We start from the raw sequence: 23,984 nt of genomic DNA on the forward strand, positions 1-23,984 counted from the left end.
TAATACATAGTAGAGAAATAATTTCATGAACGCGTGTTTCCTACATTAATCGGTATATGCAAAAATAAAGTTATTATCATGGAGTGGACGACGTTGCTCTACGCAACTCGAGTAATATAATAATTTACTGATGTTTTCGCAAAAACTGCACATTCAATAGAATATAATTATTATGGCACGTGGTAGGAAATGAAAATATTCGTACGTACCTGAATACTGAGGAGAAGTGATGGCAATAAACAAAAAGACCCCTTCAAAGTTAACGAACATAGACAGTGCACTTGTGGAAGTACAATCTCTTGATTGATTTGCTCGGTGAGTACCCGAGTGGTGGGAAAGAAAATGTATATATATATTTTTTTGCCCTTTTCCATCTACTGACGACTTTGAAAAATTGGGAAAGATCTTGGTTAGCCTGTGTCGAGTGTAAGAGACGCAAAAGGTACTTGTATGCACGCGCATCGATGACTTTACCCGAAATGATGTATCAATAGTCAAGCGCACGCGGATGTGCATTATATACCTACCGATTACGATCAAAGAGCAATAACAACAACAACAACCCCTGGGACAGGAAATAGGAGAGAAGGAAAAAAAAAAAAAAAAAAAAGATATGAGGACCTCTTCGGCTACGATCTGTTTACCGAAATTTTATTTATCGGAGTTGTTGCACGGAAACCGTGTCGGATTTAACGGAGAGATAACGATTTTGACTTTCCTTGAGCCACTCTAAGATTATGTGATTTTTCTATATCTGATCGGTGTATACATATATTATACACACCATTCTAAGGATGTTTCAAATTTTAACTGTCAACGTATTTATTTATTTATTTATTTTTTTTTTGAACGAAAAACCGGACTAAAACTACCAATCGCTGTATTTAGCATCATGTGGAAAAATTATACAAAATTTTTTTTGTTCCTTTGTACTTACTTTGTATGAATGTAAGCACACACACACACACACACATGGAGAAAAGGCAACATTTACGGTGCAATTGTCTGATGATCTTGGGGGCACTACGAGGGGCTGTACATTGAAAAAGACTGCAAAAGTCTCGAAAAGCCTGTCACATATATATATCATGTCGTGCAAAGTCACGTGAAATTGTCAAAATCTGCAAAGAAAAATTTTAAGGTCACCTGAGACTTTCAAGTCTCCCACAGTCCTTAATATACTGCATTTTGGACTTTTTACTGAGACTTCCAAGTACACCAATTTTCGTTGTAAAATTATAGTAAATATATTATCGTCCTGAAAAGAGGGTAAAGATTATTGTTTTTCCAACTTCACCGTATAGTTATATAAACTTATATCACAAAAAAAAATTATGCCTGCTCTCCGAAACTGCTCCGAGTCATTTGTATTCATGCATATGAATTAATCATACCTATACCTGTACATCAAACGGTTAAAAAAAAAAAAAAAAAAAAATTAAGCGTAGGTAAGACATGAGTATTCAAGTGCCGGCCGGACACCTCCTCAATATACATGTATGTACATATAGCTCTCTCGACGCGTCCATTTGACTGACTGCTCGTGTAGAAAAAAAAAAAAAAACAAGAAAAAAACAAAAGACAGCTGGTAAAGCTGTGAGAGCCACTGCGAACTTGCAAGTTTTGCAACGAGAGACTGTGTATATTGGTTTCACTGATAATAAAGTATAGTTGCAAGTAGAAAAATATTGGGTGAATGAGCCGTTGCAGGTAGTTTATATTTTGCGGTTATTGAATTATTGTCGTTGAACCGATTGTTGCGATATTTGATTTGCCGTGAGCACGAGGGATAGGACGGGTTCGCTGCAGGGATGCCTCGTTGCTTGATCAAGTGTATGATGCGCTACGGACGAGCCGGCAAACTCGGCAATGGTAAGCCTCTTTTCTGCGCTAATCGGGTGTTCTTTTGTCGTTAAATTATATAGGGCTTAACGAGAATAGGAAGTCATGGCTGATTGCGCACCGTACCATACCGATTCCTGAAATATTATGGTTGCACTCGAGGACCTTTTCTTAATTACAAACCATTTCTGAATTGCAGTCTCGAAATCGCCAGTCCATCAGTTGCAAGCTGTCAAAGAGCCAAAGAAGAAGAGAAGAAAGCACAAAGAGAACAACGGTACGCCGGACAACATCTGGTCCTGGTCCCACCTGCCCATCATCACGCGTTACAATTTCCAAAAAAATGAGAGCCTCATGTGGAGGCCGAATCCAATCAACAGTTTGGATTGCTTGGTTAACAGCAACAGTAGCTGCTCCGACAATCTTACAAGTGACAGTAGCGAAGACAAGATTGCCCAGTATTATGACATATCTTGCATCGACCACTCTGATGTTCCCAGACTACTCCAGCTGAGAGAAAAACATCCAGATACTTCCCCAAAGATCCAGGAAGACGATGCCGACCTGACTGTTTTCTCCTCGAATATGCAAGTGCCCAATGTTGTGTCCATCATCTACTCATCACCAAATGTTGATCGCAATGAGACTGCAAGATCCCACGAAGAGGGTAGGAGTTGTCCGCAACTCGAAGGGACACCTAATCAGAAGCGCAACAAGACATTGCACTTTTGTCCATACTGTCACAAGAGCTTTGACAGACCCTGGGTGCTGAAAGGACATTTGCGTCTTCATACCGGGGAAAGGCCCTTTGAGTGTCCAGTTTGTAAAAAGTCCTTTGCCGACAGGTCAGCTATCCTGCAAATTAAATTATACTTGATATTTGTTGATTGACATCAAAATGATTTTCAGATCAAACTTGAGAGCTCATCAGAGAACGAGGAACCATCATCAGTGGCAGTGGAAGTGTGAAATCTGCTTGAAAGCTTTTTCTCAGAGGCGCTACTTGGAACGTCACTGTCCAGAAGCTTGCAGAAAATACAGGATGTCGCAAAAAAAAGACTGAAAATTGTATACATAACGCTATCTTGCACTGTTCTTGCAATGAAGCTAGCTAGAGATTACATATTTTTTTTTCTAACTGAAAAAATCATGAACGATTGTATAGTCTAACGTTTTGTTTAACTGTGCTTAAAATGTTATTTTTATGATAAAAACAATCATCATTATTGTACATTATTTTGCATTGAATTTAATTTCAGAATAATGAATGAAATCGTTTGTCAAAAAATTTTTACATAATTTGTCGAATAATCAATAAAAATGTCATAATTTGTGTATTATAGGCTAAAGTATTTTATTTGTACATTTTAAACGTTCGCGCCAATTTCTTAAAATATCACACATGTGTATGAATTTGTAAATATATGAGTCTAGACGTGAATTTAAAAGTTTTTATTTATGCAAAAAAATTCTGGCATAGTAAACTATAATCCGTTTTCAACGTTTGCATATATGGTCAATCTATCAATTCGTAATTTCGTATCAATTATCAGCTTCTTAGCAGCCGACGCTCAGTGACGGTCTCGTTAGTCCCGTGACTCCTATATATATATGCAGAAAGTTACCATTTGCGGAATTGCGGAGTGTGTGTAACTACGACGACTTGTATACGTGCAAGCAAAGCGGATTATACATTTCAAGATTTGATATTTACGTATTATCATTTCTCGCCGAGTGTTTAAGATTAATCAAAATAGTCTGTTTTATACAGCGATACTTGGGATACATACATCGTGCTATCATATATACACTAAGCGTGTCTCTCGAGAGAAAAACAATCGAATACTTGGTCATATATTAAGTATTGTTTCAATCGTCTTTGTAAAATATTAATAATATTATAAGTATATTAGTGCCCAGAGCAGTGGCTGTTGTGCCATGTTGTGCTCTGCCCGTTGAAGGAACTGAGTCGCCGTCCGCTAATGACGATTTACCAAATATAAAAATTAATTCGACGCAGTGCGTTTCTACGTGATTTCTGTATTACTACTCCAAGGAATACTTAAGTGGTAAGTGTAATCCCAGCGTGTTTGTATTTTTCAAAATCCGCCGAGTAGGTGTGTATATGTGTTTATATTCGATTCGTTGAATTTGTGGGCGGGCTTATGCCGGAGATTATTATTTTTTCATTTTATCAAAAACAGTTAACCTAAGCCAGGTTGTACGTGTGTGCGTGTGACAGAAAATCTTTTAAAAGGGTAAACCCGATAAGTTGTCAGACTTCAAAATAAAAAACCAGACTAGGCGACGCCGTGGGACGTATGTGTGCATGCATGTAGTGTACGTTGTTTCGTTTACTGCTCCAAAATGCCTCTTTCCCCTCTTTGCGTGTGTAAAAACGGAGTCAACGCGGCAGCGTTTAGTGTAATTAATGTTGTTGAGTACAATTGATTTGGCGACTTTTTATCAGCATTATTTCTTTTTTATCTTTCCTCGATCCAAAAGCAAGTTGGACTTAGTCATAGAAAGAGAAAAAGGTAACATAAGCTGGAGAGAGAGACCGTCAATTAAGATTTCAAGAGAGAAAGAGCGACACGTCTCTGCCGCCGCCGCCCGCTGTTGCTGTATAGGTACTGGAGTGGAGCGGAGGGGGGGGGGTGAGTTGGGACGACACAACACACACACACGCAGCGCGAAACCAAACCAAGGGAAGAGAGCTTATTGTGAAGCTCGACATTGGTTGAACGGCCATCTTGGCATATCGCGTGCGCGGAGCAAGCGGCCTCTTCTTTCTTCAGCGTCTATCGTCCGTCCGTCGGCCAGTCTTTCGGCGACCTGCGAACGAGCAAACCAATTGAGCCTTCGTGCATTCCGAGAGTCTTCGTTGATTACCCACATACCTACATACAGCGAGCTAAGCGAGCCATTTGGTGGTGTCCTCTCCTCCTCGTAGACGAGAGCGAAGGAGACCATTATACCTACGTCCGATATATATATTTACACATATATATATATTGTGCTGGTTAGCAGCAGCGTTTAAGGTACGTCCTTTCATTTTATTCTTTGTTTGTCCATTGTTATAATTTGCCCCGATGTGCTGTTATACTCTTTAGGGATCACGCGGTTAGTTTTCTCTCCCTCCGTCTGCCTCGTCATTCTTGCTTTCTCTCCCGTGCAATATGCGATGTGTCTGTGTGTGTGTACGCGCGTTATGATTGTGTTCGTTCGGTGCTGATGGATCAGGCTTCTTTTACAACGAAAGGAGCGAGGCTTGTCTCTTGTCCACGAATCGAAACACTGCTCCGAAATTTTTTCCCTTCTCTGTGCCTCTGGTGATGGCCGGGCCAAGGAGCAAAGGGACTCTTGGGGGTGTTTAAATACCACTGGTTGACTGGTGGGACACGGATGCGTATAAAATAACCCTGTAGATAGACACACACTACGTTAAAGAGGGGCGGTGGAAGGGGCCGACGTAGCGAAAGGGAGAGAACGGTGAAAAAAAAAATTAAAGAAAATAAGTGCATCGCGTTACTACCGTTCCCCTGCATTGTGCATATTACAACGTACGTAACGCTGTTTCTTTCTGTTGCATCCGACAACGAGCTAAAGAACATTTTTCGCACTCGCTCGCACCACGACGACGGCGATGACCGTTATTTCGGACGCCTCGCTACTACTTATACTCACTGTAGTGGGTAATCAGTTTCTATCTGCTGTTTTGCCGTTCCGTTCATTCGAAAGCTAGGGGGACGACCGACGTCGATTTCTTTTTTTTGCATTTTTTTCTCGGATTTCTCGAGCCACACGCACCAATACCCATATACTGTACAGCGCGCGAGTGTCATGGGGTCTCTCCTCTCAGTGTCAATGCTCGTTTCAAAGGTTCCCTATCCGTAGTGCTGGAATTCGTTATCATCGGGCGTTTTTTCTCATCTCTGATCCTCGATCGAGAAATTCAATTAAATGGGGAGTACCGTAATGGTTTTAATGGTTAACGATGGCAGCAGCGCAGGGTATATACAACATCCCGGTTCGTCGGAGTTTCTTTATATTTTTCCTTTCTTCGGAATCATCGTGAGAGGCAAAAACACACGGCTTCGTGCTACGCTTGCTAGGTTTCGGAGTAGTTGTATTATATGGTCGTCGCGTGGCTTGTATACACACAGCGAGCGAGAGAGATAAATTGGCAAATCACACGCGCGGCACTTACGTGGTTTACCTCTTTCGCGATGGATTAGACTTTTCGCGCATGTACAGCTGCAAAAAGAGCTTCGAGCATTGCGCACTACATGTCAATAAAACTCATTTCTTTTTGTTCGCATATTTGGTGTACATGAATATTTGTTTTAAAAGTCGCATGTTTGCCGTCGTCTTGCTCAATCGAGTTTGGTACGGCTTCGACGTTATTCTTTGTTTATCTTGATGCCGTAAAATTTATACGTTCCAAAGGCGAGCGAGCATTTTTTTTGTTATTTATTGTTGATGCGTGCTCTGCGTGGATTTTTTTTCCCCTTATCTCCTTTGCTTAGCTTTAAAACATATGGAACGCTTGATACACTATCTGACTCTTTTCTTTTATTGAAATTTTAACACTTTCCAATCTTTGTATCAACAAGTACATGTTTCATGTTTTTGATTATGTTTTAACACATCAATTTCATACTTTTGTTCTGCATCATTTGTTTTCTTGTCTCGTTTACGTGTTCTTAAATCCTCAACTCCGTTTGTATAGTAGTAATTTAAAAGGCTTCTGTACCGGGTAATTTTCCATAATCAAATTAAATTTAAAAGTACGTTTGAAAACAATTCTCTTATCCTTTATTAAATCAGGCAAGGTCTTGATCTATAAGGTATACAGGCTCATTACTAACTAGTTCGGTAGATTCGTGTTTATCCTTAAAATGTAAATAAAAGAATGCTCAAAGCCGGATGGTCAAAGCCCTCAAGGGCGTTCTTGTTTTCCTTTGTTTGGAGTCTTTTGATTTCTAATGTAACACTATTTTTCAGTGTACTTGTAATTTTGAGGTTTAGTTTCGTATTAAGGCATTCAACATAGTAGTTAAAACTTTGAAAAACACATTTACTCTGTTTAGGGAGTTAGGATAGCTGTTAGTTGTTTTTACATTATTGACATTGTTTCCAATAACAAGTTAAGAGATTCGTTTCATTTTTGCTTCAGATAATATCTAGATACACTGTGTCTGGTTCAAAATGATGTCAACAGAATCCCATATGAATTCTAACCACCACGTTTTGAGTTCTGCTCTGAGTTTGAAGTCAGACCTTGAGAAGATGGATGACGTTGGTTGGAAAGCCAAGCTAAAAATTCCACCAAAGGACAAGCGTATCAAGACAAGCGTAAGTAGCGATTACAAAATGTTTGCAAAGATAGATTGGCATAAAAGTTTTTGTGTGACAAAATTAAACTTTTTGGTTTGAATTGCAGGATGTCACAGACACTCGTGGAAACGAATTCGAAGAGTTTTGTCTGAAGCGCGAACTCCTTATGGGAATTTTTGAGAAGGGCTGGGAAAAGCCCTCACCAATTCAGGAAGCCAGTATTCCCATTGCACTTTCCGGCAAAGACGTTTTGGCACGTGCCAAAAATGGAACTGGCAAAACTGGAGCTTACTCAATTCCTGTTCTAGAACAGGTTAGTGTGTTGTTCATTTAAAAAAAAAAAAAAAAAAAAAAAAAAAAAAAAAATTTGCATTTCAAACTATTTATAAATGACTTGTTTTCTGTCCATAGGTTGACGCTACAAAAGACGTTATTCAATCACTGATTATTGTGCCTACCCGTGAGTTGGCACTGCAGACGTCACAAATTCTAATTCAACTTGCAAAGCACATGGATGTCAAAGTGATGGTTTCCACCGGTGGCACTAACTTGCGCGATGATATAATGAGGATTTATCAAAAAGGTAATGTTTGGCACGATTGAAGTAAAATTAAACAAAATGAGAATGAAATTGAAACAACTTAAAAAATTGCATTATTTCAGTACATGTGATAATAGCCACACCTGGAAGAATTCTTGATCTCATGGATAAAAATGTTGCCGATATGGAGCACTGCAGAATTTTGGTTTTAGATGAGGCTGACAAGCTTCTGTCACAAGATTTCAAAGGAATGTTGGATCACGTGATTTCCAGGTATTGACCTCACGCTTTTGCTTTTGCTCCCAAGACATTAAATTTAGTCAACCAAGTAAAAATCTTATGTATGGCAATGGTAAAATTTTTATTTCAGATTACCCCAAGAACGTCAGATCTTGCTGTATTCAGCAACTTTCCCATTGACGGTAAAACAATTTATGGAAAAGCACTTGAGAGATCCTTACGAAATCAACTTGATGGAAGAGCTCACACTGAAAGGCGTGACACAATACTATGCTTTTGTGCAGGAACGTCAGAAAGTGCACTGCCTCAATACACTATTTTCCAAGGTAAGGAATAATTTGTTTTTGTAATATGAAACTCCTGAAAAATCAATCTTATCAATATGTTCGAATTTTCCTAAATATTTTTAAATTTGCTTTTCAGTTACAAATTAATCAAAGCATAATATTCTGCAACACAACGCAGCGCGTTGAGTTATTGGCAAAAAAGATCACAGATTTGGGTTATTGCTGTTATTACATACACGCCAAGATGGCGCAAGCACACAGAAACCGTGTATTCCATGACTTCCGGAATGGACTTTGCCGAAATTTGGTAAAATATTTCTACCGAGATAAAAATTTTAATTAAATATGTGTAACAAAAAAATTAACTACATCCACAGGTCTGCAGTGACTTGTTCACGCGTGGTATCGACGTTCAGGCTGTGAACGTGGTAATCAACTTCGACTTCCCCAAGATGGCAGAAACGTATTTGCACCGTATCGGTCGTTCGGGCAGGTTCGGCCATCTGGGTATTGCAATCAATCTAATTACGTACGAGGATCGCTTCAACTTGCACCGCATCGAGCAGGAGCTTGGTACCGAGATCAAGCCCATCCCTAAAGTGATCGATCCGTGCTTATACGTATCAAGACAAGATGAGAATAATAGCCTGGAAGAGAGCAACGTGTCCAAGTAGTTCTATTAAGCGCAATCATATGGCCCTGTGCCCTCCCACCAACGATGATAATAATACATTTATGTATTATCAATCGCTCAAAACAGAGAGAGATATATATATTTAGAGAGAGAGAAAGAAAAAAATTTACGGTGTGACCAGTGATTGTGACTTTCAGAAGTTGAAAAATTCTCATTTCGAAGATTCACGTACGTATGTGCACGTCCAATGATTTATCGATGCGGTGCGCGTGCTACCTTTGAACAATTTCTTTTTTTTTTTTTTCCTCGAAAAAGTGAGATCAAAAAAACGTTTTGTGTTACTTAAGTCTGAGGGTGAGTCGAAAAAAACAACCACACTAATGAACTAAAGTTCTACTCCCGATTTTTCGCGCGTGTAAAGAACGCAACACAAACAAAAATAAGACAAGTACTGTCAGTGCTACAAAAAAAATCTAATGCAAAAAAGTGTTTTGAACATTCGATTTGCGTGTAGAAACAACAAAACAATGAATTTAATGCAAAATCATGAAAAACAATTTTAGTCGTAATAAGCAAAGATAAAAAAAAGTTACTTGTAAATAAGGTATTACTTGAGCATGAAAAAAAAAATTTAATCATAATGTGCTCTGCGCTTAGCGACTTCGGTGATTGAACAGTGATTTTGGAGTGCCAGTGCTGAGTCATACTTTGTATATAAATTTAAATGTAAATACTCTGATATAGCATAAAATCAAGCCACTGTCTGCAATAAAAATAATTAAGTATCGTAATGATATGTACAAAGAGAAAATGGATTAAATAGTTAACATCGATTGCTTCATTGCATTATCACAAGTGTAAATACATTTACGTCGAAAAAAGAGAAAGAATCGTTACAGGCGCCCATTTAAACATCGATTTTTGTATATGTTCATACGCATAATTTTTGATCTTGAGTATATTTATGGTCGACTAAACTGCTAAGTGATGAATTATCGTAAAGATATTGCGTAAAAATGATGTACAGTTAGAGATCGCAAGTCTATTCCCAATAATTATCATACGTCAGCGCATACATACTCTTTGATTTAGCGAAAGTGTGAAATCGTAAAATCGTACCAACTGATTGACCGTGGCTTGATTTTATATGCTTTAATATATACTGTCTACACAACTCTGAAATTCAATCGATTTTCAAATCTTTCGTACAAAATACAAGAATGAAAGGTTGTTTTTCTCATGGATCACCGATGATCCTGTTGGCTGATTTTTATTAGAAAAAAAAATTTCTTTTTCTTTTCTTGGTTTGATCTCGTACATTCGAATTTTTTTTTTATTAAAATGATTGAACGTCAGAGATTGTAAAATGACTAGTTTTGTACAATTATTTTTATAAAGTAAACTGGCTGGTGGTCGGTAATCTTTTTTCCATAAAAAATACATCATTTCGTCTTACGCTCTTTTATGCGTAAATTAATATATCTCCGTCATTCTGATGCATAGTACTTTAGTGGTAACGAAAAACCTTGGCATTCGTATAGTAAGGTACGCATAATCGTTCAGTTTTCTTGAATCCTTTGGTGAGATTTGCAAGTTTATTTGGTTGATTTTTAAATTTTACTGTGTAAAGTTGATAAATTTTTTTCTACTTCAATGAAATTAAAAATGAAATGCGCCTATTGTGATTAAAACTTTTTTAATAACTAACAAAATGGATTTTAAACTATAAAGTATATGAATTTGCCAAATATTCTGTGAAATCACCGAAAAACGAGTCGATCAGTCAAGAATATAAGACCTTTCGATTTTTAGCGTCGATCCATTGAGTAATAGTTGAATTATTCGAACAGATCATTAAAAGATATCGTCACTATTTCCTCGCGATTTTACAAGAAAAAAAATCCAAAACCCTAGGAAAGAGGAAGAAAAATCTTTTCGAAAGATTACACCATAATACAAATCAGTGTACACCACCAGCCAAGTGACGTAGATTTACGCGAGAAAAAAATAGAAGTAAAGAAAAAAAGAAAGAAAGAATTTGCTAAAAACAGAAACTTCTTAACCGGTGAAATCCGACTTCTCTTTTTCTTTGTTTGTTTTTTCTTATTTTCGTTTCTTCGTTTCACAACGAAAGTTTACCTCCTTCGGCTTTCACTGTGAAAAGAGAAACAAACATTATTTCCTATGTACAATTTAAAAAGAATAGAGGATGTGCACGCGAGTGATGTGAGAACGGTTTGCAATGCTTTTACGATTGTAATGCTGTTAGCGATTGCAAAAATTCTAATTTTAAATCTTAAGATGATTTTTTACGAGACGAGAAATAATTCAACATAACAAGTTAGTGGGAGGTAAAAAAGAATACAACAAACTTTTGTGGAGAAATTGAGGCTTTGAAACTTGTGATGTATAAAACCGTTGCATAAAACTAACATGAGGAAGAATAACATTTTTCAAAGTGTCGCGAGTACTCGTAAGTAATGCACAAATTCACGACGTATAATTAAAGTTACGAGTTTGTTGAAAGTATTGTCGACCTATGTGACGCCCGAAATAAATTTGCAACTCAAGAAAGGAATAAAACTCTTGAGAGAAGAGCATCCGAGATATAAATATTTCTCACGTTTAATTTTTTTTGTTTCGTATTATTTCGCATTATAAAATATTTGGTAAATAATAATTTGATCGATTTTCCTTGTAAATATTATAAATATATATATATATACCGAACGGAGTATAAAAAATACGAGACGACCACACAGATACTATCTATGAATTCGGCAGCGTGCGGTGTCTGGAGAAAAATGATTATTCTGGCGGTTATTCGCCGTCGGAAAAAAGACTGTATAAATATATATGTATAAAAATATGATAATATATAATGATAAAAGTACATTTAATACACGATTATGAGACTAAACGCATTACTAACCGTTCCGTGTGACGCGTTCATCCTCGATTGATGAAACAATCCATGCGCTTGGAAAACAAAAAAAACTACCATCACTTCGGGCAATACAATCAGCTGTCTCAAGGGTTCGGCTTTTCTCGCTGGCTTTTTTTCTACATCTCGCTATTCACGTGCACATGACAATTGTCCCGTAATTGAAAATTGAAATTGCCAAAGTGAGCTTTAAAGCGAACGAGCGAGTGGCCGACTTTACGACCCTTTTTGATGAACGAAGTTGCAAAGTGCGTGATAATCAGCGATCAAAGTGAGCGATGATATACATTTATAGATAAAAAGCGAGTGTTCGTGCGTTTCTGTGCGTATGTATTATGCGAGAGAGATATTTGTGTGACTGCAAGCGTTTGATAAACCAATCAATCGATTCCATGCGTACAGAGGTTCAAACAATGGACCTTTTTTTCCAGGGAATGCTTGTGCGTCGTGCGTGTTACCTATTTCGTCCGTTAGGACGAGCGAACGTTTATTATATGAAACAAGCGATTGAAGTAAGAAAGGAGAGTGTGCTTCTGCGCGAGTATGATTTTCGTATATGTCTAATGTATATACTATGTATTGCGTGTACGCGCAGCTTGCGCGTGCATACACACGTTGGTCGTTAATTTTCGATTAGTTAGATGGCCACATCACCTTCGAAATTATCGGTAATTTACTCCCACCCCCTTCCCTACTTTTCCACCCATTAAAATCCCCTGCGCGTTTTTCGATAATTTCCTCTTTCTTTCATAAATTTCGTTCCCCTATTCCCTTCTTTTCTTCCGCTGAAACCATTGTTTTGCGGGTAGTTCTTAAATTTACACTTTTTTGTTCCTTTTTTTTTTCTACTTCTGTGGCGATGTTACTCGCAAAAAAAGAAATCTTGTAAAACAAAAAAAAAAAAAATAAAACACGAGAGGCTGGTTGTCGATGGGATGAGTCTTGTTGAAATCCGTCTAGTACTGTCATACATCGTATAGATGCTAAAATACCAAAATTCTTGTGCACTCGTAGTAGCCAGCCTCTCTTGCGCATTCCGAGGAGATGAACGACAAATCTGTTGAAAATTCCATCAAGTTTCATCTCTCCTCGCTGACAAACTTTGTACTCTTAGAGTTAATAACATCATTTCGAGAGACATTGCGCAGTCTCTATTGTCATAACAGCGACAAAAAAAAAAGTGAAAAATTAAGGCTTGTGGCGTTGTAACCATCACAGGGGCGTACGGTATTTTTTATTGTACGCAAAGTGATTGTTGGTGTTGTTATTAGTGATGGATAAAGATCGGGTACAGCTTGCGCGGAGCTTTGTGCAACAACCGAGAATGCTCCGATTGTACGCATTTTTTTTTATACCATCTCGTGCGTGTGGTAAAATCAAGCTTCGCACGCGTGGAATAGTGAATCTCGAGCAGTCCTCTAAAGCGAGTGCAAAGGAAACATCTAGAGTGATATTGATTATATTGTTAAAATAGAGCTTGAGATTCGTTGGTCCGCGATTTTTTGCCTGCTAGAAAAAGTTCGAGGTAGACTTGGACGCTGTTTTGGATAAAGTATTCTTACTTTTGAAGATGAGAGCAGACTTACTATCTAGTTTTGTGGATGCAAAACTCGAACTTTTCTTGCATTGGCGGGTATCTGCCCTAAAACCATACCGGAAACAAAAAAAAAATAAAAAGAAAAAAAAAAACAAAAAAAAAATTGAAAAAAAATTGTAAATTGCGAGAATTGAAAAATTGCAAATTATGTTTTTAATATTCGGATACAATTGATTCGAGATTGCACGCGAACGAGTAATATCGAGTTCTAGCTTAAACATAATTAGGGAAAAAAGTGCGCAATGTCAAATCAATTTTCGTTGCACGAAAAAACTGGTGAAGGAAAATCAAACAATATTTTTGCGAACTTGATTTAATATGTGACGCGACGCAATTACCGTGCAATCATTCAAAAAATTACATTTAAGTATCTCTGGTTCCTGGTAAAATATTATAAACATGGAAAAGAAAAAAAACCAAGATGCTTGTGCATAAGAGAATTTTGAAAAAAATTATATTTAGAAAGCCTTGCTTCTCTTGGCCGAAAATTTTTCGATTTTAGAGTCATTAGAATTCTTATAAAAATAATAATATTGAAAAATAATTACAAATTGGTTGAATAAAAAATTATTCTTCTTTTAATTGAAGTGGATTTAAAAATTAAACTCGTGCAAAAAATATTTTTTTCAAAATTACTTGGTGGAAAATGTATTAGGACCTAACATTCGACTTTAGTGACTTATTTGCATTTCTCAACAATTGTACCAGTCAACTTTCCACATTCATTCTGTTTCAATAAGAAAGAGAGCATATAAGAGAATGGATATTTTTTTAATTGTTTACCTCTGTGATATTCTATTATTCGAGATAGTCGATAATTAATTACATGTGAAAATTTTTTATTGTCAAAATTTGAGACCAAGATCCAAAGGCTTTCGCTCTTTAATTAATAAAAAATAATCAGATCAACACCTGAAATACTTTTTCTTATTTTATTACCGTTTCCAACTAAACAATATTACATTACTTAACTATTTCCTTTTTTACTCACTTTATTTATACATCATATTTTTTTATATTTTTACTCAATAGATATTTCATTGTGGCATAATAAATCTGCAGTCACAACTGTTAACTTACATTTACTTGTACGAAAAAGTGCTACGTCGAAGAAAATTTATTTCGAGGATGCACACTTAAACTTTGATATCAATTTAATCGCACAAAAACTTAGTATCAATTACTATCAAACGAATTCATAAGTTTTATATTTAAAAACTTTCGTCTCATAAAAAATTGTTAATTTACATGAGTAAAAAATGCATCATATTTTTTTTTGGTATATTTAATTCTACGGCACTTGAGGAGTTATTTGTCATCGTTTCCCTTTTTGTCTCTTTTATTTAGTAGTTTTTAGTTACGTCATCTAAAAAAAAATCATCTGAATCACTCGTGCCAAGAAGATCGTTATAGTTACGTAATCACGGGGTAATCGATACGAAACGTAAGACAAGTAGAGATTATTAAATTTTTTTTCTTATTCCTCCATCTATATCAACAAAAACCGTGCGTAACAAAGTATCAACGAAACCTTAAAATTAACAGTTTAAAAAAAGCTTTGGTTTAACATAAATGATCACCATCCGCGCTCGGTACATCGGTGTTCATGCACAATATACTTACGACAAATCAGACGTTCTCATTCCCGTTTCTTCTTCTTACCGGGAGCCGACGAGGAAGAACAAAAGAGCCTCAATATTTTTCTCACGAGCGCTTTAACGATGCAACAAGCGACAATGAGCACCAGCAGAACGAAGCCGTAGACGTCGATCATGTGTGCCTGGTACCAGGGCATGTCGACGACCGGCGACTTTAACGATTGCTTGCCATGGCGGACGATGTACTCCACCCAAAACGTCGCCTCGTCCATCGGGCTCATCGGCCGATCGAAGAAATCCCTGGCCACCTCCTCGGCGTTTTTCCTACAAACAGTTCAGACACCGCGTCACGCAAAAGATCGGTATGTAATTTCCCACGCAGCCTCGGTCACACCTACTTGTAAATCGGATTGCCGAGGACTTCCTTCACGGCCGAGTAAAAGGCGTTCGTGTCGAAGTTCTTGATGTCGACCATCGTAGCGATGTTCCTGCGGACCTGAGATCTAACGTTTATGTGCTGGTCGCCGAACAGGGGCACGCCGATCATCGGAACGCCAGCGGACAGCGATTCCTGTGTGCTGCCCAGGCCCCCGTGGGTAACGAAGGCTTTCAAGTTTTTGTGCTCTGCAAAAGTAGGAACAGTACAATTGTTTACCTATTATTTATTTTTATTTTTTTTATTTTAATAGCTCGGTGCACTTACTCAGAACCTTCATTTGGGAGAACCAGGTTTGCGTCATCACGTTCGACGGAAGACCCGGTGGTAGTTCCTGGGGCTGGGCTATCTTCAAGAGCACACGCACCGGGGCTAGTTTTTTGAAGGTCTCGTAAATCCCGGTCAGAATGGCCTTGGGGAGCGTCTCTATCCTGACCATCGAGCCAAACGACATGTAAACGCAGCCACTCGTACTTTCGTCCAACCATTTTTGCACTGCCTACGGGTGGTGATATTATAGTAGTCGCATTTTGCAAGTAACAATACCTAATTGTAGGGGATCATATACAATGCATTGTTTTTACCTTAGGTAAGTTTGGGTCGTCGTCTTGGATGTGCAAACCAGCGACGGGGACGATGGCGGGGGTAAATGGCCTGATCCCATTGACGGAATGGTGCATGTTGACCAGCAGCAGATCCAAATCTCCGATGATGTCGTTGGAGTTCGGATATCCGGTACCAAAGTACTGTTCGATGTACTTGTCCTGACAGCGGATGTAATACTTCGTCTGCATGACGATGACGTTGTACATGAACGCATTCGTCAGTCTTTCCCAAAAGTTCATGGGATGGTATAAGTGCGACCAGGACGACGGTGTCACCGCTAAATTAAGCGGATTACCGAGTGGCTCGTTGTACCAATCAATCAGGGAACTCGTCATCACGCCCACCATTGGGATTTTCAGGAAACGACCCCACGCGAGGTAACAATTGGACACAAACACCTGTCGAGTGACATTTTTTTTTTTTTTTCAATGTTATTTTTTTCTTATACTAATTAAATTGGGAGTTTGGGATTAATGCCATTATTTTTGAGAGTACCTACGTAACATTTGTCGTTTGAAAATTGGTATAGGGTACTTTGACAGGCAATTGTTCAAATTCGTCAATTTTTTTGTAAAATACACATGAAGGCTTTTTAAAACCAATTTCCACTGTTTAAACCAAATGTGTAGGTGTAAAGCGTGTACCTCGATAATGACGACGTCGTAGGGCTGATTTTTCTCGAGTCTTTGGAACAACTTTTGAAACTCGGGTGTGCTCATGAGTTCGCACACTTTGTTCGCGAGCTCTTCCATCATGAATTTGATGTTCGGACTATCGAATCGTTGGATGTAGTCGTATGTGATGTTATTCACGACGGCCGGTAGCGTGCCATCGAGACTGTAGTCCGTGTAACGTGGAACCGGTTTTTTTTGAGGAAAGTGGCTGTAGACGTCGACTTGGTGTCCTTTCGCGGCCAATCCCTTCATGAGGCTCTCGCACATCGAAAAATGACTTTTTCCGTGCAGCGGAAACAATCCTAGGATTCTCAAGCCATCGACGCACTGACTGCAGCAGGCGACCAGGACGATCGAAATCACCAAGAGCGACCGGTTACGCGGTACGCCCATCGTTAAGTTCAACTTAAATCAAATGCTTTCGATCAAATTTCATTCCATCGAAATAATAATATTTCATCGGGCAAAGATACAAGTAGTATCTTTTTGGCTCTCAATTCTGTACAAGTACTTTGTTGGAGACTCTTTAAGTTCTTTTATTTACGACTCGAAAATATACGAATATCAAATACGTACAACAGTATCTTAATTTTAGTTCATTTTACGACATCAAATTAAAAGCAAAAAAAAAAAATAAAAATAAATCATATCGTACGTAAATTTGAAAAGTAAAAAATAATATGAGCGAACGAACGAATGAAAGTACAAAAAAACACTTACTCTTCGGATCGAAATGAATTTACGTAATAGTGTGGAATGCGTTCCACTGTGTCTCGCATTGATGTATATCGGTCAGTAGACTCTTATATATGATGTATACTTGAGTAACGGTGCAGCGATCTCGGACAAGTGTCGGCGCAATACTGCAAACTGTGCAATAAAGAGCCGCGCGCTGTACCTCGGGCTTGCAAATATCAGGCGATAAGGAAAACTACTGCATTGGTATTTTCAAGTGTACAACGATTTTTCAGCATTAGATGACGTGGTATAAATTAATAATTATTGAAAAGAAGTGATGAGAACATACATACGTTTCTGCGAATAATGATTTTCCCGAACGCTACAATATTAACGTTACTGGCTCGAAGAATATTTTATAAATAAGAGTAATATTATTTTGGCTACTCAAATTTCGAGTTTATCAATGGGACACGCGGGTTATATCCATAAGCACCGGTTAATATGTATTCACTAAATATATATATTCAGTCACGCATGCACGGCAACCTTGGATCTTTTCATCAATCATCCACTCTCGTGCGCATATAGGCAGTCTCACTTTAGCACAGTCATATTATCAACATAGTATGGCAAATTAACTCAGCTGTCGAGGTCGTCGATAAAATTTTTGTTCATCTGTATGAAAATCTCGCGACTATACTTGGATGGGAAAATTTTATCAGGTTCCTTATACATCTCGTAAACTACTCATTCCGCATCACTTGTACAAATAGAATCTGTTTGTAATAAGTCGTACAGGTATTTATTAGACGATAGTATCAAGTTGTGTATTTTTTATTTTAATAAAAAAAAAATTTTCCAACACTTGTATAACTGCTATCGATTAAAAATTGTATAAAATCCACAAGTGAGCAATAAAATTCCAATCTTATCTCGTGGTTGTACTATAAAGGATAAAAATGACGATTAAAAATAATTATCAATTAAAAAATTAAACTTTAATCTTACTTGGTTGGTAATACGAGCGGTTTATTATTATATTTTATTATTTACTTTAATGCGTAAAAAGCGTCATTATCACCTACTATTTGATTAAGATAAAGGTGCATGTCGATTAGATAACAAGCTTTCATAATAGCACACTATGTTTAAAAATAATTATTTTCAAATCTTTGAAATCTTTAAAATAATAAACCAATTCGATCAATGATGACATCTTAAGTCATACATTTGCCTTTTTATTTAGGACATATTAAGTATAAATTAGTTGATTTGAAATGAGAAATTTTATTTCTGTTATTTAATGATAGACTTTCATACTTGATATAAATAGTTTTGTACCTACATATGACTTATCAATCACTTACAATAAAGTAAATTTGTAAAACATCATAACTGATCACAGTTTTTCTTATTTAATTTATAATTTCGATTTAAGTACGTCGATTTCGAGCTGTGATATTAACTGCTCAACTTCTTGAGTTTCACTGTTCAACGAATCAAGTTCTTTTAAAAGTGTTTCTTGGTTTTTTTGCTGCTTATTTTTAGAGATTATTTGACATTTACTAAGTGCCTCTTCCTTCTACGCAAACGACTCCGACGACGAGGTGCTTTCTGGAGCGTTGGAAGCGATCAGAATTTTACAAAAAGGAGAGGCACATACGCCTCGGAAAGACTTTCAACTCCAAAGAGTTATGAAGTATCGACTCCGGATGACCCATACTATACCTCTGGCAGTCTTTTCAGCACTCCTGAAGATCAACCTGAAAGGCATGTCACTCGAGATGACGATTTTGCACCAGCAAAACACCAAAAGTTGGACGCAAACACATAGCAAAGCTGTTCCCCAGCACCAGGTACTCCAGGTACGGTATCTGACGGGGATATTCCTCTAGCTCAAAGATACGTAAGCCCACCTGGTATACCTCCTATTTCAAGATTTCAGAGGTTCAGGGATTTAAACAACATATTTAAATTGTCACCTTTACCGGAAGTAAAGGATATAAATGAATGAAGCAAACTGTTTGCCATTGACGATACTGCATTTGACACCAACAGCCATTCCAGCAGATCATATCCTCTGCAACGTAATACCCCGGAAACGGAGTCGGCAGAGCCTGTTCAACAGGAGCAGGTTCAAAAGAAGCGGATACGTCAAAGAATAGCGATCAGGAGGAAAAAGTATCGCCAAAGAGAGAAGGTTACAACGCAAACAGAAAGATACTTAAGCAGGGATGAGATGATTGCGAAAATTGGCGACGACGAAAGAAGAGACTTTGTAAAAGTTGAAGAAAAAAAAAAAACAGGAAAAAACTGTTGGCTACGTTTTTCAGAAGCACAGCCGCGGGCTTCAAAGTCGACAGAACGGTGAGGAAATCCTCACTGGGATCAATCTGCAAGCAGGAAAACTTTAAACGGTGCATTGTTGAAGACGTCACCGAATTGGGCAAAATATCATGCCTTGGCTCGTATTTCCTCGAGTATCTGATGCATGACCCAGATAATACCTTTAGCAACTGGTTTCTATTGCACCAAGAAAAATCGCAGTTGAAAAGTTCAAAGTGCTATATATACCTTTAGAAAACTGAAAAAAGCCTGGTCCAAAATTCCCGTTGACGAAGTATCCGAAGAGAGGAGGTAGAAGAATCAGCCGAAATGACAGCCAGAAGCTCATCGAACATGGATTTGGATATTGTAAGAAGCAAAAGATACGCAGATCTCAAGTGTTTGGCAGCGTTTTCGACCTTACCAAAGTAGCTGAGGAAAAAAAGAAGCTCACGTTTGCATGGCGAATCTCGTGCAATGATGTTGAGGTTAGCGTGCATCTGTACAGAATACGAGCAGATCAGAAGAGCAAAGGTGGAAGATCGGCGAACGTAAACAGATACGCCAAAATGGACCAAAATGAAAGAGATGACCGTGCCGAAAAAGTATACAGGTTATTAGCATCAAGTAAACAACACAGTCACGATTTGTTTTGAAAATCTGAACCAGAGACTTATGCCCACATGTTCATAATATAATGCTAAATTCATGAAAAGTTGAGTTACTTTTTGACTTTTAGATGTGCACAAACTGGAACGTCGAATATGCGTTTTTCGTAATAAATATTGAAACCTCTACATACTACGTTCAGCTTTTTTAGCAGTCTTTTCGCTCACTTTGATGATGAAATTATTGGTTGTTTCAGGGTCAGTGAGTGTTACATCTACTTTTTTAGATCACATTTTGATAATAAAAGATTTTCGTTTGGCAGCAGCAGTCAACAAACATTCAGCAGATGCGGTAACACATCAAGAACAGAGTGAATCGTTAGGTCGACGATGAAGAAACCACACGCAGTTGCACTCGTTTTCGAAGGGGCGCTGCGATCTCGTAGTCTCGCAGTTAGAGTTTTCGGAACGTTCCCTTTCAGTTCCGCGAGAATTTCGAAGCGTTCCGTTCCTCTATGCGAGTCTCGCGACACCGATATCGTCACGTTGGTTTAGATCTTAGAGAATATATACATGGAGGAAGCATTGCGAGTTGGGGATTCGGTATCCTACGTGACGAGAAAATGGTGCTCCAAACATTACATGCGGCAAATAAGTAACAATGGGACACTGTTTCCCTGGTTTAATTTTGCAGAGGCGGACATACCATTACACCGCAACTCGATATCGCCTAATTTATTACAAGACGATTCTGATGAAGAAAAAGTTTTGATCCCGCCAAGACAACTAGACATTTTTTTTTTTTTCATGCAATTGATAAAAATTATCTTCCAGCACGTCCGAAAAAATCGGAGATAAAGTTATCGTTGAATGGTAATCGGTAAAAAATACTCGCGTGTTACCGGTTTTATTTGAAGAATCCTGTTACAACTGTATCAGGTAACACTGATGTAATACTTGATCGATAGCAAATCGGATGATATATCTACTTTTTATGGATGAATAACGCGGTTAATTCAAATTAAACAATTTTTCGAAAGTGATGGCTTAAATTCGATGCTCTATGTTTGTTACACTATAGTACTCTGATAACTTATCGTAAGTTTTCCTTTGTGGGTGAAAGAAGTATATTATTTTACATATTTTTTGGGGTAAAGTTTTTAACGCCGAGAACACAAAATTTTTCAGTACATTAAGTTCTGGCGCTTAGAAGTACAGTAATAAACGTTATCAGCTCATATTCAAAGCTTGAGATGTAAGGCAAACAAATTGATTGACACATGTACATTAACCATTTTCACATTCACTCTTGCACCCAGTAGGTGATAAAATCTTTATCTATGTCTCAACATTTGATTTGCACGTCGAATAATTTTTGCATTTCTCGTTGCTACCAGCTATTTTTTTCTGCCGGTTAATCGATCGTCCTCTAATTTGAATCGTCCAGCATTTTGATAGATTTTTCAAGTTCATTCACCAGAGCCGGAAACAATACGTGTCGCAATGTTTGAATCTGGGTTTTGTAAACTGATCAAGTGAAGCACATATTTTTCATTTCAGCTGTGCACGAGTACATTGGAAGCATCGAAAAATGATTTGTATTCCAAAAGCGACATTTCACTTTGATTGCAACAGGTGCAACCGTATCGTCAATAGACTGCACTGATTGGGCTCGCGCGACTTTGCAAATAAGTCACGATCTTCTTCTAAGTAGGGATGATGTATAAATCGATACTCGTATAAATACAAACGAGAGCTTTTGTTTATTGTTATCGTTCGGTGTGGGTCGGTTTGATTTTTCATACGCTTCATATACTAATTTTATTTTTACTGAGATTCACTTTTTCAAAACTTTCTAAAATCTCATACGAATGAAAATCTTTAAAAATAACCCACATCCTACAAAAAAACGATTAAAGTCGATTGAAAAAATTCAATTAATTTCAATGATAAATTTTAATACCACAGAATAAACGACTGAAACCGATCGTTTGGGTGCCGATTCAAGTTAGCTGAAATAAATGTTCAAACAAGCAAATATATCTCAAAATAAAAAAAGTTTTAGCCTACATTAATTAGGCCACCTCCTATCGGAATTAATTATTTAAAATACCGATATCTTTTAATTGATAATCTGTAAATATGTTTTAAAGATCTTACACTCGAGGGATCTTTGGATTAGCGGAGGCTAACACTTTGCCGATTGTGCTAATACTACTCATCAATTTTAATGGGATACTTGGCTTGTTTTTAATTTCAATCGTATAATGGAAATTTTTTTTTTTTTACTATGTATAATAAATTTACCAGTGTGGCTTGCAAACGAATCGACTTTAATATCAAAACGTGGCAACATTATTTTTGCATCGTATCAAATCAACCTACTTCAACAGCATTTCATAAATAATAGCAATTTTACCATTTACTTTAATCGACTTCAACAGCGATTGTAACTTATTCAAGTTTATTTAATTGCTATAGTGATTTCGATTTTTTTCGCTTTTTATTATTAACCTACCAATTAAAGTACTCCGTTTGTTCATTTATTCTTATCAATATATTGATTTGGTAAAGAATATTTCAAATGAATTTACTTCAATAAAACCAAGGCTTTATTAGCTATTTCAATTTTTTTTCAGCTACGCACTCTTTGATTCATTTGGAAAATACTTAGGCAGGTCCTTTTTGTAGTAAATATACGCTCGAAAAGGTGGACGAGTACACTTTTTGATAAAATTAATTTAAAAAAAAACTAACGTAAAATTTATATACATTGAACGTGTGTAAGTACGAGGGAGTCCGAAAAATCTGACTTTTCAACTTGAGCACAATTATTGTTTTCCTCATTTAAATTATAAAAAAAAAAAAAAAAATCCATAGGAATAAAAGGAAAAATCGGTTTGAAATGTGTACGAAATACAAAATTTCAATTTTACTTCGGCGCACAAAACGGAAGAAGATTTTGTTTTCCAAATCACACACAAACAACACCAAAAAATAAAATATTGTTGCAATTGATACACACCAGTAAATCATTAAGATTCTCGTTGCGCGTTCAATCATCGCGCAACAAACACACATACACACAGTCGAGCCGCCCGGTAATTATTTGCATTCGAGACCTGGACGCCAACCTGCCTGCCAAGCGAGATATTCCTCTACAACTGCTCCTATCAAGTGCTCCTACAGCCCCCATTGTGTACGTATGTATATATATGTATACAACGAGTCGAACATATAGCCCCCCGCGTTCTGTACATAGCTGACCACGAGCGTGTCCACAATCTTCGTTCTTCGGGTGGATCGATCGTCTCGGCTGTCCAGTCGGTTGATAAGTGTACGCCTGGTATCGTCTTTAAAAACACCTGCGATACCTGCATCTGTTCCCAAAGCGGTGGGGCTACCTGTCTTGGGGCTCGGTTGCACTTACATACCCCCGGTGGGGAGTAATGGACGGTTTGTTCAATTTTCTGGTTACCCGGGGTTGCATACCTATATATCATCCCTACTCCGGGATTTGCAAGTGTTTTACAATTGTGTCTTCAATCAGAGCGAAAAGTGTGGCTCTTTTTTTTGTGGTGAAACATATTTCAATCGTGTACAAATGTTGCTATATCTACGCGTTTTGATC

The 23,984-nt window shown here is 37.5% G+C and overlaps 4 protein-coding genes across 5 annotated transcripts in view; 3 read left to right on the forward strand and 1 right to left on the reverse strand.

The window, feature by feature from the left end:
- LOC106636272 (glutathione synthetase) overlaps window positions 1–2,097 on the forward strand; it is a 29,810-nt gene extending 27,713 nt beyond the window's left edge. The window contains exon 12 of the mRNA XM_089594159.1: window positions 2,042–2,097. The gene's annotated coding sequence lies outside the window, so the exon portion shown is untranslated. The remainder of the gene's footprint in view (window positions 1–2,041) is intronic.
- Window positions 1,812–2,953, forward strand: LOC106636305 (uncharacterized). Its single transcript, XM_014348662.2, has 3 exons — window positions 1,812–1,872; window positions 2,042–2,687; window positions 2,752–2,953. The coding sequence occupies exons 1-3, from the start codon at window positions 1,812–1,814 to the stop codon at window positions 2,903–2,905; spliced, it is 861 nt and encodes a 286-aa protein (XP_014204148.2). The 3' UTR covers window positions 2,906–2,953.
- Window positions 2,954–3,523: 570 nt separating this feature from the next.
- On the forward strand, window positions 3,524–14,343 carry me31B (ATP-dependent RNA helicase me31b). Of its 2 annotated transcripts, none has more exons than XM_014348697.2 (8): window positions 3,524–3,911; window positions 7,022–7,200; window positions 7,289–7,495; window positions 7,594–7,765; window positions 7,846–7,996; window positions 8,094–8,289; window positions 8,387–8,557; window positions 8,628–14,343. In XM_014348697.2, the coding sequence occupies exons 2-8, from the start codon at window positions 7,054–7,056 to the stop codon at window positions 8,922–8,924; spliced, it is 1,341 nt and encodes a 446-aa protein (XP_014204183.1). In that variant the 5' UTR covers window positions 3,524–3,911; window positions 7,022–7,053; the 3' UTR covers window positions 8,925–14,343. The 2 variants fall into 2 exon arrangements, with proteins under 2 accessions (XP_014204183.1, XP_014204182.1); XM_014348696.3 differs by lacking the exon at window positions 3,524–3,911 and adding an exon at window positions 4,508–4,883.
- A 3-nt stretch (window positions 14,344–14,346) lies between these two features.
- On the reverse strand, window positions 14,347–17,587 carry LOC106636324 (UDP-glucosyltransferase 2-like). The gene is made up of 6 exons (XM_023391283.2): window positions 17,460–17,587; window positions 16,710–17,144; window positions 16,044–16,463; window positions 15,727–15,958; window positions 15,422–15,647; window positions 14,347–15,347 (listed from the first exon to the last, which is right to left on the reverse strand). The coding sequence occupies exons 2-6, from the start codon at window positions 17,130–17,132 to the stop codon at window positions 15,065–15,067; spliced, it is 1,584 nt and encodes a 527-aa protein (XP_023247051.2). The 5' UTR covers window positions 17,133–17,144; window positions 17,460–17,587; the 3' UTR covers window positions 14,347–15,064.
- Window positions 17,588–23,984: the final 6,397 nt, after the last annotated feature.

The sequence above is a fragment of the Copidosoma floridanum genome, unplaced genomic scaffold (genome assembly GCF_036245765.1).
Source record: "Copidosoma floridanum isolate Cflo_tuat_1 unplaced genomic scaffold, Cflo_Japanese_pri ptg000001l, whole genome shotgun sequence".
NCBI lineage: Eukaryota > Metazoa > Arthropoda > Insecta > Hymenoptera > Encyrtidae > Copidosoma > Copidosoma floridanum.

Coding starts and splice junctions, on each gene's coding strand:
- LOC106636305 (XM_014348662.2), top strand. CDS start 1,812: ATGCCTCGTTGCTTGATCAAGTGTATGATGCGCTACGGACGAGCCGGC. Junction 1,873..2,041: donor AGCCGGCAAACTCGGCAATG/GTAAGCCTCTTT, acceptor TCTGAATTGCAG/TCTCGAAATCGCCAGTCCAT. Junction 2,688..2,751: donor AAAAAGTCCTTTGCCGACAG/GTCAGCTATCCT, acceptor AATGATTTTCAG/ATCAAACTTGAGAGCTCATC.
- me31B (XM_014348697.2), top strand. CDS start 7,054: ATGATGTCAACAGAATCCCATATGAATTCTAACCACCACGTTTTGAGT. Junction 7,766..7,845: donor AATGAGGATTTATCAAAAAG/GTAATGTTTGGC, acceptor GCATTATTTCAG/TACATGTGATAATAGCCACA. Junction 8,290..8,386: donor TCAATACACTATTTTCCAAG/GTAAGGAATAAT, acceptor TTTGCTTTTCAG/TTACAAATTAATCAAAGCAT.
- LOC106636324 (XM_023391283.2), bottom strand. CDS start 17,132: ATGGGCGTACCGCGTAACCGGTCGCTCTTGGTGATTTCGATCGTCCTG. Junction 15,959..16,043: donor ACGACCCAAACTTACCTAAG/GTAAAAACAATG, acceptor CACCACCCGTAG/GCAGTGCAAAAATGGTTGGA. Junction 15,648..15,726: donor CTCCCAAATGAAGGTTCTGA/GTAAGTGCACCG, acceptor CTACTTTTGCAG/AGCACAAAAACTTGAAAGCC.